Genomic DNA, 13,418 nt, shown 5'->3' on the forward strand with positions numbered 1-13,418 from the left:
ACAATCCCTTTCACGTCGACGAGGTGGCCGAGTGGTTAAGGCGATGGACTGCTAATCCATTGTGCTCTGCACGCGTGGGTTCGAATCCCACCTTCGTCGAACAGGCTTTCTTTAGTCGTCAAATTAAATGTTGATCTCAGGTCGATAGTGCAATGCTTCTCTGAGATGGTATCACAATTCTCTATCATAACTACTTAAAAGAAAAAAACTTTCTCTATGGCAAACGACCCCTAACAACTTTTACTAAATGGCCGAAAGTTTTAGCAGAAGATCGCTTCTTCGTTGAAAAGGCTGTCTTTAGTCATCAAAGTAAAGTTGAACCATGGTCTGCTCCTGAGGTCAAAGGTGTTATTCTTGTGCTGAGATGATATTGCAATTCTCCATGAAACCTATCCAAAAGAAGAAATTTCTATATGGCAAACGACACACTATGCCTTTTCCCAATTGACTGAACGGTTAGAGGGATGGACTGTTAACCTGTTGAGCTCCGCACACATGGGATTGAATCCCATCATTGTCAAAAAGGCTATATTCAGTCACCAAACTAATGTTGTACCTTGATCTGCTCCCGAGGTCAAAAGTTCAATTTCTGTTCTGAGATGATAGTTCAATTCTCCATGAAACCTATGTAAAAGAAAAAAATTCAACACGGCAAAAAACTCCTAATTCTTTTTCCGAGCTGGACGAAAGTTTAGGGAGGTGGACTTCTAATCCGTTGTGCTCTGGATGCATGGGATCCAAACCCAGCTTCGTCTACGAGGACATCTTTAAATATCACACAATTGTTGAAGACTGATGTGCTCTTGAAGTCAAGTGTGCATTACTGGATCTCAGTTGCTATTTCAATATTTCAGGACGCCACCTTATTTAGTGTAAAAAGTTTGGCCGACATTTCAGTACCAAATGACACTTCACTGTCCAGTAAATAAACAGGGCGTCAAAAACGTAGGGCGTCGAAGGTTCCAATGTACTGTTTGACATTTGTAGACATGTGTTTGACATGAATCTCTGTTAAACAAACATAGTTAGCTCTAGAAAGATTTATTTTATTATCACAGAAAAGTACAAGTGCAGTGCTTGTTCTGAGATGCTATGGCAGTACTCCATGACACGCACTCTACATATTGTTAAAAATATATGAATGACATTTTAATGTGTAGTACAGAAACAGGTGGGCAAAAATGTAGGCCATAGAAAGTTGCAGTGTACTGTTTCTAAAGGTTAGACATGTGTTTGCCATTCAGCCCTCTTAAATGGACATAGTTAGCGCTAGAACGCTTAGATTTGTTCTTATAGCGAGGAACACGCACCTCTGCTCCATGGACTGGGGCGATTTACTGCTAATCCATTGTGCTCTGCACGCGTGGGTTCGAATCCCACCTTCGTCGAACAGGCTTTCTTTAGTCATCAAATTAAATGTTGATCTCAGGTCGATATTGCAATGCTTTCTCTGAGATGGTATCACAATTCTCCATCACACCTACTTAAAAGAAAAAACTTTCTCTATGGCAAACAACCCCTAACAACTTTTACGAGTTGGCTAAAAGTTTTAGCAGAAGATCGCTTCTTCGGTGAAAAGGCTGTCTTTAGTCATCAAAGTAAAGTTGAACCACGGTCTGCTGCTTAGGTCAAAGGTGTTATTCTTGTGCTGAGATGATATTGCAATTCTCCATGAAACCTATCCAAAAGAAGACATTTCTATATGGCAAACGACACACTATGCCTTTTCCCAATTTACTGAACGGTTAGAGGGATGGACTGTTAACCTGTTGAGCTCCGCACACATGGGATTGAATCCCATCATTGTCAAAAAGGCTATATTCAGTCACCAAACTAATGTTGTACCTTGATCTGCTCCTGAGGTCAAAGGTTCGATTTCTGTTCTGAGATGGTATTTCAATTCTCCATGAAACCTACGTAAAAGAAAAAAATTCAACACGGCAAAAAACTCGTAATTCTTTTTCCGAGCTGGACGAAAGTTTAGGGAGGTGGACTTCTAATCCGTTGTGCTCTGGATGCATGGAATCCAAACCCAGCTTTGTCTACGAGAACATCTTTAAATATCACACAATTGTTGAAGACTGATGTGCTCTTGAAGTCAAGTGTGCATTACTGGATCTCAGTTGCTTTGAGTGTTCTTGGTTCTATATAGAACCATTTTCTTTACTGAAGAACTGATGAATTATATTTTTAGGTGTGTACTTGCTGAGGAAAACAGAGCAGACAGAAGTTTCGCAGCAACTGATGTTCCACTGTGCAGAGAGCAAACAGGAATATAAACATTTAGCGCACAACTAGTGCAGAACTAGTGCTGCGGTTTCGACTGTTGTGCATATGTCTTTGACACCCACTCTATTACACAGGTATTATTTTATCTACATTTTTTTCTAGGCTTCCTCTAAAGTTATAGAAAAGAAAAAAGTGGCCAAAAATTAGAGCAGTAAAAGTGAGGTATACTTCATTACAGAGGTTCTCAAACTTTTCCACTGCAAGGCCCACCAAATTATCAGTTCCACAGTTTAACAAAAACATTTTTTGCTTAAAAAATTATTTTTGTGTATTCTTCTGCACAGTGATGTCCTAAGACAAACTGTCAATAGATAATGTTAATTTGGCTTTATAACTAAAATCAAGCAAAATAATGTTAATAATTATTAATGGATAATAATTATTAATAATAAATTAACACACACACACACACTTTCTAAACTGCTTATCCCTCTGGGTTGCTGGAGCCTATCCCAGCTGTCGTTTTTAGAGGCAAGAGATAAAAAAAAAAAAAAGATGATGAAGCTGCTTTGTGCTCTATTGCTGCAGGGTTTGTACTGATATTGTTTGCCACTTGAAAACATTTTATATTTCTTATTTATGAATTCAAGTGCGATCATTTTAAACCATTGGCTCCACCTCAGTATTGGCTGAAGGACAACCAGAAGGTGCTTGTGTGCTAGCCAGAATGAAAAACCGTCATATGACCGCAAAGGACCTGCAGGAAGGCTTAGCTCTGACAAGAGTACACTTTTACTGAGCAGCACTACTTGTGCAAGCATGATCTGCAAGGAAGTGTCATCAGAAGGAAACCATACCTGTGACCTCATCAAAAAAGCCAACGTCTGAAGTATACAAATCAACATCTAGATCAACTTCTACAAGCCAAAAGCATTTTGGAAACAAGTTTCGTGGACTGAAGATGTAAAAATGAAACTCCTTGGTCACAATCCCCAAAGGTATGGTTGGAGAAAAGGTTACTTTAAATTTACATGATGTAAATATGTACATTTGCTCTACATTAATGAAATATGTTCCATCAACATAATTTCTATGTGTAAGTCCTTGTCTGTTTGGAACTGATGTTCTCATTTAAATTCAACAACTTTTTTTTTTCAGCGTGGGAGTGGACCTATTATGCTTTAAGACTGCTTGGCAGCAAGTGGCACATGAAGCACTGCATGGGTAGATCGAAAAACAGATTGCATAAATATCAGTAAATTCTAGAAGCAAATGTGACACAGTCCGTCAAGAAGCTACAGCTGAAAAGAGGCTGGCTTGTACAAAACAATGATCCAAATCAAACCATCAAGTAGATTTTAAATCATGCTGTGCAAGAACATCACAATCTACAAGTGTTTGGCAAGAAAGAGTGGGTAGTACAAAGCATGAGTAAGCTGCGATATCTGCCCAAGAGGGTGTTACTAAGATGTCTATAAACTTTTGCACATGCCACCATTACTGCTTTAAATTGCTGCAGAGGTTATATTTACTTCTTTTCACTTCAAAACTCAACAAAATCTGCACTTTGGAAAGGGGTGTCTAAACCTTTGCACACAATTGTGGCTGAATCTGTGCAGGGCAAAGGATACCTAGGAGCAGAACTTATAAACAATTACTTTATACAGCCTTAGATTCTCTGTTATTTCTTGTAATATAAATTGCCCCAGGATCTACAGTTCACAGAAAGCAATGGTGATGCCTCCTTTTGTAAATAACATGACTAAGGTGAAGAAATGTCCTATGCATCTTCTACACAAAAAATGTTTTTTTTAAAGGAATAAAAAAAAAAATAAAAAAATCTGGCACCAAGTCAGGATACAGTTGGAAATCAACAGTGACTCAATCCTCCCCTCTAGTGGTATACCTGAGAAACACCATAATTATTTTAATTTTGCCACCCCTGAATGACAGTACACATCCTTACAACACTGCATTCAGAAATGCGAATAAAATTTACTATACTGTACCAAACAGCGTAGAGTAAACAAGGCAAAAAAAAAAAGTGTCTGAGGGTATCAAAGTACACAAAACACACGCAAGATCAGAGTCTGGATGCATAGGTTAAGTCAAACTGTATTCTTCTTCTAGGACATGACCAGTAAGTACACTGTTAAGAGTTTTTCACAAAGAATTTCTGTCTTACACCAGTCAGAAGCTTTGGAACCATTTCAATCAAGTGCACTTTTCATTGTCCAGCTTCCTCCACCAAGCCCCTTGCGAAAAATCCACAGTTCAGCCAATTAAAACAATTTAAAGAGCAGAGTAATAGAATACTGCTGATGAACATGTTCAATCAATTCACTTCACTATGAACCTTCAGTTTGCCTTGTCGTTCTAGGTTAAGACAGACACAAAGACATAACCGCAAACAGACAGATAAGTAAGAGCTTGGTTTCATTTCAGCTGTAGTGTACTCTTACCTTTTCCTTTCAATAGTCTCCCCTCCTCACACAAGTCTAGCTATGAAAAGTAGCTAATTTATAAAATAAGATTTAAAAAAAAAAACTATAGATCATAGATAGTTTTATACAGATTATATAGAACTATCTATATTATACAGCAATATAGTATGTAAGGGGATGGTTAAAGGTCAAGAGTTTCTGCTTTGCTATTCACATTTTTATATTAAGATAATTTAAAGTGTTACAAAAGAACTATATCTTCAGACTACTTTACAATTTAGTGTGTTTAAATGAACAGTCTCAAGCAAAGTAAAATCTATGCAGAACCAGCATCTATGTCTCCATATTATACGCAGTTAAGCCCAATTTATATTTGTTCACAACTGTTTTGTACACAGAACAAAAAAGTGTTTGTGAAACAGCTCATTCAACAAAGCAAACCTTCTCATCTGTGTGAGCACTTTACTTTGTTTGTGAGCCGTCAACAAGTTTTATTCAGACAAAACGACAAGAAACTGTTGCAAATTATGGGTGCAGTACAGACTTTCAGGGAACTGTCTTGAATGGTGGTGCTGCAAAAACGATAATTCAACCAAAGTATGAATTCTACTTCCTAGAAACATAAAAAAAGAGTTTGCAAAATGTATCCAAAGAACCAAATTCAACATAGTACTGTTGCCCTTCTTATTTTCTTTTTAAATTAAACCAGTAACAAATTTTGGGGACAGTTAGTGTTCATGGAAGCTCGCATTAATTAATTGTGTTCTTGAGCTTATCTTAACCCTTACAATAAAAAAGGAACAGTAAAATAAGTTTTGCTACATTATTCAGTACATAAGGAACAAAGGACATTCTGCTTTTGTTTACGAGATTGTGACAACATGGTTTAGAACCGACAGTTTCGTCAAACATTTCCACTAGTTTTTGGCTTGGCTTACAGAGACTGAAGGAGCAGCAAAGGCATTGATATAGTCAGCACAGCACTGTTGTATTAAAAAAAACCTAAAGTATAAAGCCCCATGCATTACAAGTAACTGTTTTGTTGTTGTTTGTAAAGTGCACAGGGAATTGTCTGGCAAACGCACATAAAAATATCCTCCGTTTGAAGTTCAACCTGAAGCTTCCATTAGCATAACTGAAACATGCGACTACACACTTTAAAAAAGGACTTTCCTCATTCAAACCAATTTGCAATGTGCTTTGCCAATACAAACATTAAGGTAAATTAGCCTCTAGTGGGAGGACTGTGTAAATGCATGTTGACAAGGTGACAAAAAAAATTAAAAACCAACAAAGTGCTGGTACAGGTCAAGGTTTGCCTTTCCATGTGAGCTGTGTGCAAACCACACGGTGGCCTGATAAGCACACACAGCAATCAGTCAGATCGCAATACTTAACATAGCCCAACAGCAGGGGAGGTGATGGTTTTGAATACTTTCTTGCAGCCCAATGGCACACAAGAAGAATTTGAATATTCAAAAACAATGGATACTACAGCATGAGCTCATGATCCATGAAAGACTCCTGCTCAAATCTGTATACTTTTCTGACATGAAGCAAAACTAACTAAACGTAACTGTGGTGCAGGAGATGCCCCTCAAACAGTTCTTTAAACAGTTGCAGCGAACATGCATTGGGCAAGGTCCACAAGTTTTGGTGGAGAAGGTATATGGGTAATATGATGTATACATTGAGGAGGAAAATGGAAGAATGGTATCTGATTTTAAGTACTGAAACTAACTATGAATTGGGCTTTTAGGGCTAGAATCCCCAGATGGGGAATAGGTCAGTCCACCTCATCCTGGGTCTGGTGCAGGGAGCTAGTAAGTCAGCCTGGAAGCCTTCATGTTGTAGCAGGGCCTATCAGTCAGCCCCCCTGGGCCTCCAGAGAACAGAGACAAACCCTCTGCCTTCTCCAACACAACTTCCAGCTCCTGAAAATCTTGTAGTCGAGCCACGTCTTTGTCCTGTCATGCCAAAACAAGGACAAAATGAAGGAAAATTAGCTGTATGCATCAAACAGGACTTATAGCATTCCATCTGATCTCTGGTATGATTACTGTAAGGTTAATCGTAACGTTCAGAAAGCACTTGCATACACGTGACTAGTGATAAAATCTTGCTGGTCGAGTTGATTGTCATTCCATAAATGCTTGTCTGGTGCTGCTCCCCAGTACATACCTATGCATAAGATTCAGTGTGAATATGTTCTTAAGAAGTTAAAGTATATGGACAAAAGTATTAGGACACCTCAACATTACACTTACAGGAGCTTTGACATACAATTCTAAATCCATAGGCATTAATATGGAGTTGGTCCCCCCCCCTTTGCAGCTATACAAGATATTGGAGTGTGTCTATGAGAATTTTTTGTCCATTCATCCAGAAGAGCGTTCTTGGTATGCTGAAACATTAAGATTTCCCTTCACTGGAACTAAGGGGCCTAGGCCAACCACTGAAAAACAACCCCATAACATTATCCCTGCTCCACCAAATTTTACAGTTGGCACAATGCAGTCAGGCAGGTAACGTTTTCCTGGCATTCGCCAAATCCAGACTCGTCCATCAGACTGTCAGACAGAGAAGTGTTTTCAGCCTTGTAGTTTTCAGCCTTGACCTTTGCATAAAGATTACTCTGGATTCCCTGATCTTCTGATGATATTTTGCACCGTGAGCGCAAAATACATGAAATCCTTGCAATTGCTCATCGAGAAACACTGTTCTTAAACTGCTGGATTATTCACGGACACATTTTTTGCAAAGCGGCAAACCTCAACCCCTCCTTGCTCATAAAACACTAGGTTTTAGCTGGATGTTTCTGTTATAGCCAAATATGACCACATCACATTTTTTTTAAATTTGAATATTTTCTGCTGCCTCAACATTTTTAGGATGTGTTCCAAACATCAAATTCAGAATGAGCACATTCACAAAAAACAATGAAGTTTATGAGGTAAATTACCAAATATCTTGTCTTTGTACTGTTTTTGTTTAATTAAAGAACAAAATGGCATTACAATTCATTGCAGTTTTTATTTGTGTTTTATGTCTTGTCCCAACTGTTTTAGTAAATGCAGTAAAACTGTATTTACAATTAGCTGAGTTACAGGGAAAAAACTAAACAAATATACACATACCTTTCTGAGCATGGTGTTCGGAAGCTTGCGAATCTTCTCCACATGTTCGGCACTGATGTCCAGCTCACGGCAACAGACACGCAGCAGTGCCCGGTATGTCAACTCCTGCCGGTCTAGCTCCACTTCAATGAAATCATTTTCTCTGGCATGAGGATTCTGGATCCGCACTTTCAGGACCAGCTCTGAGAGAGAGAGAGAGAGAGAGAGAGAGCGAGAGAGAGAGAGAGAGAGAGCGAGAGAGAGAGAGAGAGAGAGAGAGCACAAATGGAATCTTATTATTTATCAGAAAATTAGAACAAGAGCAGTTACCCAGTATCTAAATGCCACAGTAGTTTCACTGGTACTGCAAGGACCTTGCAAGAAGTCTTCTGGTGCACGGTTTTTCAAACAGATTTCCATTTCACATACCCTGCACATTGACGGGGAAGGTGCTGGTGAAAAAGAAGGGCTGGAAGGCAGGCATAGAGCCTCCAGGCTGCGAGCAGTTTAGCTGCTGGGGCAGAGACTGCTGTCGGGTAACGGTGGGGTTGGAGACGGACGCCTGGTTTGTGCCTGCACCTGGTGAGGGTAGCGGGGGGCACACGGGGCCATTCTGGGCAATGGTGTGATTGTGGGTAAATTCACTATGGTTGCCGTGGTGGGCCTCGGGGGACGTCTCCATGGACAAGGGCCTGTTAACCACCGGGCTTGGCACAATGCCATTCTGCTCCACCACAGAAATGTAGGACACTGCTTGCTGGCTCTGGTTGTCTACATATAGGCTCTGTGGCAGCTGCTGTTGCTGTGGAGGTTGCTGCTGCTCTTGTGTCGGAGACAGGGTGGCTGGCTCAGAGTCTACAGACTCCGAATGGTCACTGGTGCCATTCTGAGAAACATGTCGTGCTAGATTCAACTCATCCTTATCCATCTTGCCATACAAAAAAGGTGGGTTGGATAGATAGTTTGGAATGATTGGCAGCTCTGGTTCCTTCACCTCAGGCACATCCTCCTCCTCCACTGTAGAGACATAAACACTAGTAAACTATGGCTACCAAAAAAAACCTTTACAACTGTAATAAGGAAAATTCAAAAGGCAGATGCTTTCAACTACATACATACCTCCTAGCAGTCTTCTGATTTCAGGTTTGGAGGTTAACTGAACAGCTAACTCATCTTTTGCAGTGAGGATTTCCTTGTCAGCTCCAGAATTCAAAAGGTATGCCACTATGTGTTTGTGGTTTCTTTTGCATGCCCAGTGCAAACACGTCCTGTTTAAGTAAAGTGACAGTAAATTACTTAATGTTACATGACAGTGTTATTAAAAATAGAAGCAGAAGAAGAAGAAAAAAAACTTTAAACAGCCCACCCTCAGGCATTAACCTCAAAGTGTTTGGAGATTTTCAGAAAATCCTCCCTCCTCCCGGTTCCTAAAGTTTACAAGCAGAAAATCTCACCCTAATCTATCGTGGCTCCACCGTAGGAGGAGACTGGACATGTTTGCAACAGATATAACATGGTAAAATTTTTCACTTTGCCTGGACTGCCCCTTTAAACAATTAAGCAAGGCTTTGTAATAGAAGTCTTAAAATAGATGCTCATGGACTTAATCTTCTTTTGTTTACGTTCACACGCAACAAGAAACCGGGCAAACGTCCGGCAACACTTACACAACAAACTCTTAGCAAACCACCGAAAGGTCTTTTCACTATTTCGTTATATAATACAGAATTAAGTAAAACCTGGCAAGCTGCTTCACTGGATAACCCATAACTGTATCTATTGCTAGCTTTCAGCACGCATGCCACCACAGCCAGGACTCAGGAGTACAGCTTCCAGCTAGCCAGCAAGCTAGCCTGCTAGTCCTCGGGTGGAGCTGAGATTTATTAGATTTCATGTGTAAAAAGGGTAAAGGCGTATCTAAGTTAGCAGCAGCTGTCAAATCAGCAAAGTAACTTAAAACAAGCATTCCATGAGCAACTCGTAGCCATTTTCGCCAACGTACCATCCGTTGATTTCGTTTTGAGAGTTGATGTTGACTCCGCTCTCGACTAGAGTCCGGACTTCGTCAATGTCTCCGATGGCACTTGCCTCTCTTAACCGCTCTTGCAGTTCTTTGTCCAAAGACGACGTTGACATAATTCAGCTAACCTAGGTTAGTTAGCAGTTAACTTTCATACGAACAGGCCGTATAAACTGCCTTCTGCCAAGAACTTGCTATCCCAACCAGCCGGGACCGTAGCTGCTCGCCTTCATGAAATTGTTGCGTGTTGTTGTAGCGATTATAATTATAATAATGATATTAAACCCTTAAAGACTCTATGAAATACTTTAGACTATCTTAACTCTGTTAACTGGCCAACCCACCACAAAATAACAACTTCATAAATACACTTCCAACAGCTAATTATTTAAAAGCTTCGCCGACTAGCGAAGTCCCCTATCGGCAGGAAGCACTCTTCCCATTAAGGGGGTCAGTTTTGAGTGTGACAACAGAGGACGATGTATTGGGTTCCTAGTTTCTATGGACCGGTTAGCCTAGCCTCCTCCTTTCTGTTATTGTAAGCTATTTTGATGATAAGGTTCAGCAGCAGGCCAGTTTTCATCTAACACGAGTCACCACTGTAATAAAACACACCCTTCCGATCCACCTTTACCCACCATTTGTCGAACGCTGCTTTTATCTCTGTCGCGGATTTTCTAGTTGTTGAAATTATACCACCAGAGCGTTGTGAAAGCACAGTAATTAGCATCTGAAATATATTAAACCATTCATAAAGTAACTGAAAAAATGGCGTTTTATTTATTTTATTCGCAATAATTATTTGTAAAATGGGGTAAATACCCGCTTAAAGGGGAACCACGCCGATTTTAAAAAAATCTGCTTAATTAAATGGTTAAGATGTAAACAAAGTCATTTAGAGTGGATTAGTGTAAAATGCTTTGTTCTGGAGAAGCTTAGCAAGTCAGAATTGTTCGCAGTGGTAGTGGAAGGAACCAGACGTCTGAAGTGTTTAATGCTTCTAAAAGCTCCCTCACAGAAAGTTATTAGTTACATGAATGGTTATAAGTACTCAGCCTGGTCTCTAAGTCATTTTGCAGTAGTTTTGTGATAAATATTTGGCCTAAAATGTATCTTAATCATATTTATTTTTAATCTATTTATGGTGGAGGGGTACATTAAGGGTTGAGGCAAAATAGTCCCCAGATAATTTTTATTTTCCACCTTTACCAGTATTTTACCATCATTAACATTAAATATAAAAGCAAAGAAGACGTGTAGGTTCATTGCAGCTTTGGATAGTAAATAAAGTGGCTTGTGTTGTAGACATAGGGACCCCTGGTTCCTATCACCACCACTGTAAAGAAATCTGAAGGTCTCTCTATAAGCAGACACTGTGATATATCTGTGGAATTTCCCTTTAAGAAAAATGCCCATTTACTGTAAAGCTAAACCACATCTATGCATGAGTTTAGCTTGTACAGGATAAACCTATGCACAATTAGGAGAAATATAATAGCAGCCAACTGGAACAAAAGTCAAATTAGATTATTATTATTATTATTATTATTATTACTATTATTATTATTATTATTATTATTATTATTATTATTATTATTATTCACATGCAAAATGGTTAAAAATCTTGTCTAATTGATCGTTATAGCTACCATGTAATGCTAATGCTGGCTAGCCGGTGAAATGCCAGTAAATAATTCTGTGTCTTTAAGATAATTATCCAACTAAATAAAATAAGTAAACTGAACTATCATATTTTAGATCTTCTAAAGCCTGCCATAGAAAATATGTTTAGGTCCAGAGTGTTCTGAACTTTGAAACAGTGCTTTAGTTTAGTATTGTTTATTTTATGTTGAGAATATGATAAAGAACTATGACCATGAGGGTGCTGTTCTAAATCTGAAGGACATTTGCCAACAGCAGCCTGAGAGAATCCTGTCCTGACAAATATACTGCTGGCACAAAAACCTGAAGCACAGCTGAAGGTTTGAGTTCACAGGCACCCCACATGATTGATGGTTTGAAATGTGACAGCTGTGTGCTATACCTTTCATTCATCGAAGCAAATGGCTAGTGCTGTTTTTAAACAAATAACAAATAGAAAAAAGATGTACACTTTGATTCTAATGTGTACATCATTTCCAAGTTTCAACAATCTTTTATTGCCTGCAAGCATTGCCTTAGCTTACAACCAGAATCTTTGTGCTTAAGCTAATGGTATAATTACTGCATCTTTCAGAAAAACACCTTCTACCACACCATGCACATTTACACTGATTATTCCACATTGATGTCAAAGGGCATTTTTGATTCTACAATCTGTAACATGCACTTTCTTATAGGACTTGATCTCTTTAAAGATACATTTAAAAGGTAAAAAAAAACACATTTACTGTGTGTAAAAGAATTTAATGCAGTCTGCTTTTACCAATGCTAACATTATTTTCCTAGGTTACTTGATCTGAAGATGATATGTGTGTGGCCTGCTCTAGATCCACTCTAAATGGAAAACTAAACTAATTGTTTATCAGTAAAACAATATTGATCTGAAACTCTGTATGTCTCTCAATAAAATGTAATGTTAGTGCCCCCTGGTGGACATTATTTTGGTTCTACTTGTCCAATCAGGGTCCTAAAGTCAATGTAAATGGAAATTATAATGCATTCCCCTTTCACCATGATGTGTGGTATCAGAAAGGGTCTCTGAGCTGGCTCAGAGCTTTCTCTTAATAATAGCTGGTGGTGGTGGGTGCTTGTGCACAATGATGTAATCAAAAATCAGAAAAAAGTCAAATGTCTTTCCCTTTTGAAAGTTGACTGTCTTTTAAATGAGGTAAACAGGTCAACTTTAATGGGGAATTCCACTGATTTTTCAAAGATAGTGCTCCAGCTTCCAAGGTCTCTCCTCCTGACTCCTAGGTCAGTTCCTTGGGTAATAGCTCCTCAGAGTGCTCCTGCACCTACAGTGCCGCCCAGTTCTCCAGATAGCACCAGTGAACTCCTGTGCTTGCCCTTTGTGCTGCTCCAGTGCCGGTCTCTCAAGTATCTCCTCCAGTGCTGACCCGCCGAGTGGCTCCTCCAAAGTAGGCCGTCTGAGTTGCTCCAGTGCTGGTCCCCAGTACAGCTCCTGTGTCGGCGCCCTGCCCTGTTCTGGCTCCCCGGGCTGCCTCTCCTGTGCTGGTTCTGTGTAGTCCTATTATCTGTCCCTCTTCCACACATACAACACCAGCCCCTTGTCCTGTCACTGTCAGACTTGTCCCATGGTCTGACTCCAGGTCTCCCCTGTTCTGTTGCGCTTCAAGAGTAGTTTTTATTAGTAGGTGGAAGGGGAGTTACTGGTGCTATAGCCCCAGATATTTTTTAACCAGCCCCAAACCTTATAAGGTTAACATGTCACATTTCACCCTTTTGAAAACCAACGCGAGCCTGATGTTGTGAGTGAAAAAATGTTTACCTGATATTTTGTAGGGACTGTCAGGCTTGGGTCAGGTTTCTTGGTTTGGTTTTAGTGAAGAGTTTTACTGAATGACTATTTAGCTTTTAAAATATATAAAAACTGTAGATAAATAATTTATGTGTTGGCAGGAAATGTGGAGAAGAAATGGTTGAGGT

At 39.5% G+C, this 13,418-nt stretch overlaps 1 protein-coding gene and 1 non-coding gene across 2 annotated transcripts; one reads left to right on the forward strand and one right to left on the reverse strand.

Annotated features, from left to right (window-relative positions):
• Positions 1 to 17: 17 nt before the first annotated feature.
• On the forward strand, positions 18 to 99 carry trnas-gcu. The gene has a single exon. It is a non-coding gene; the product is annotated as a tRNA-Ser (tRNA).
• A 4,225-nt stretch (positions 100 to 4,324) lies between these two features.
• On the reverse strand, positions 4,325 to 10,344 carry ankrd40 (ankyrin repeat domain 40). The gene is made up of 5 exons (XM_036590201.1): positions 9,792 to 10,344; positions 8,909 to 9,057; positions 8,219 to 8,806; positions 7,811 to 7,992; positions 4,325 to 6,640 (listed from the first exon to the last, which is right to left on the reverse strand). The coding sequence occupies exons 1-5, from the start codon at positions 9,923 to 9,925 to the stop codon at positions 6,494 to 6,496; spliced, it is 1,200 nt and encodes a 399-aa protein (XP_036446094.1). The 5' UTR covers positions 9,926 to 10,344; the 3' UTR covers positions 4,325 to 6,493.
• Between the last annotated feature and the right edge of the window lie 3,074 nt (positions 10,345 to 13,418).

Source organism: Colossoma macropomum, unplaced genomic scaffold, assembly GCF_904425465.1.
Source record: "Colossoma macropomum unplaced genomic scaffold, Colossoma_macropomum, whole genome shotgun sequence".
Classification (NCBI taxonomy): Eukaryota; Metazoa; Chordata; class Actinopteri; order Characiformes; family Serrasalmidae; genus Colossoma; species Colossoma macropomum.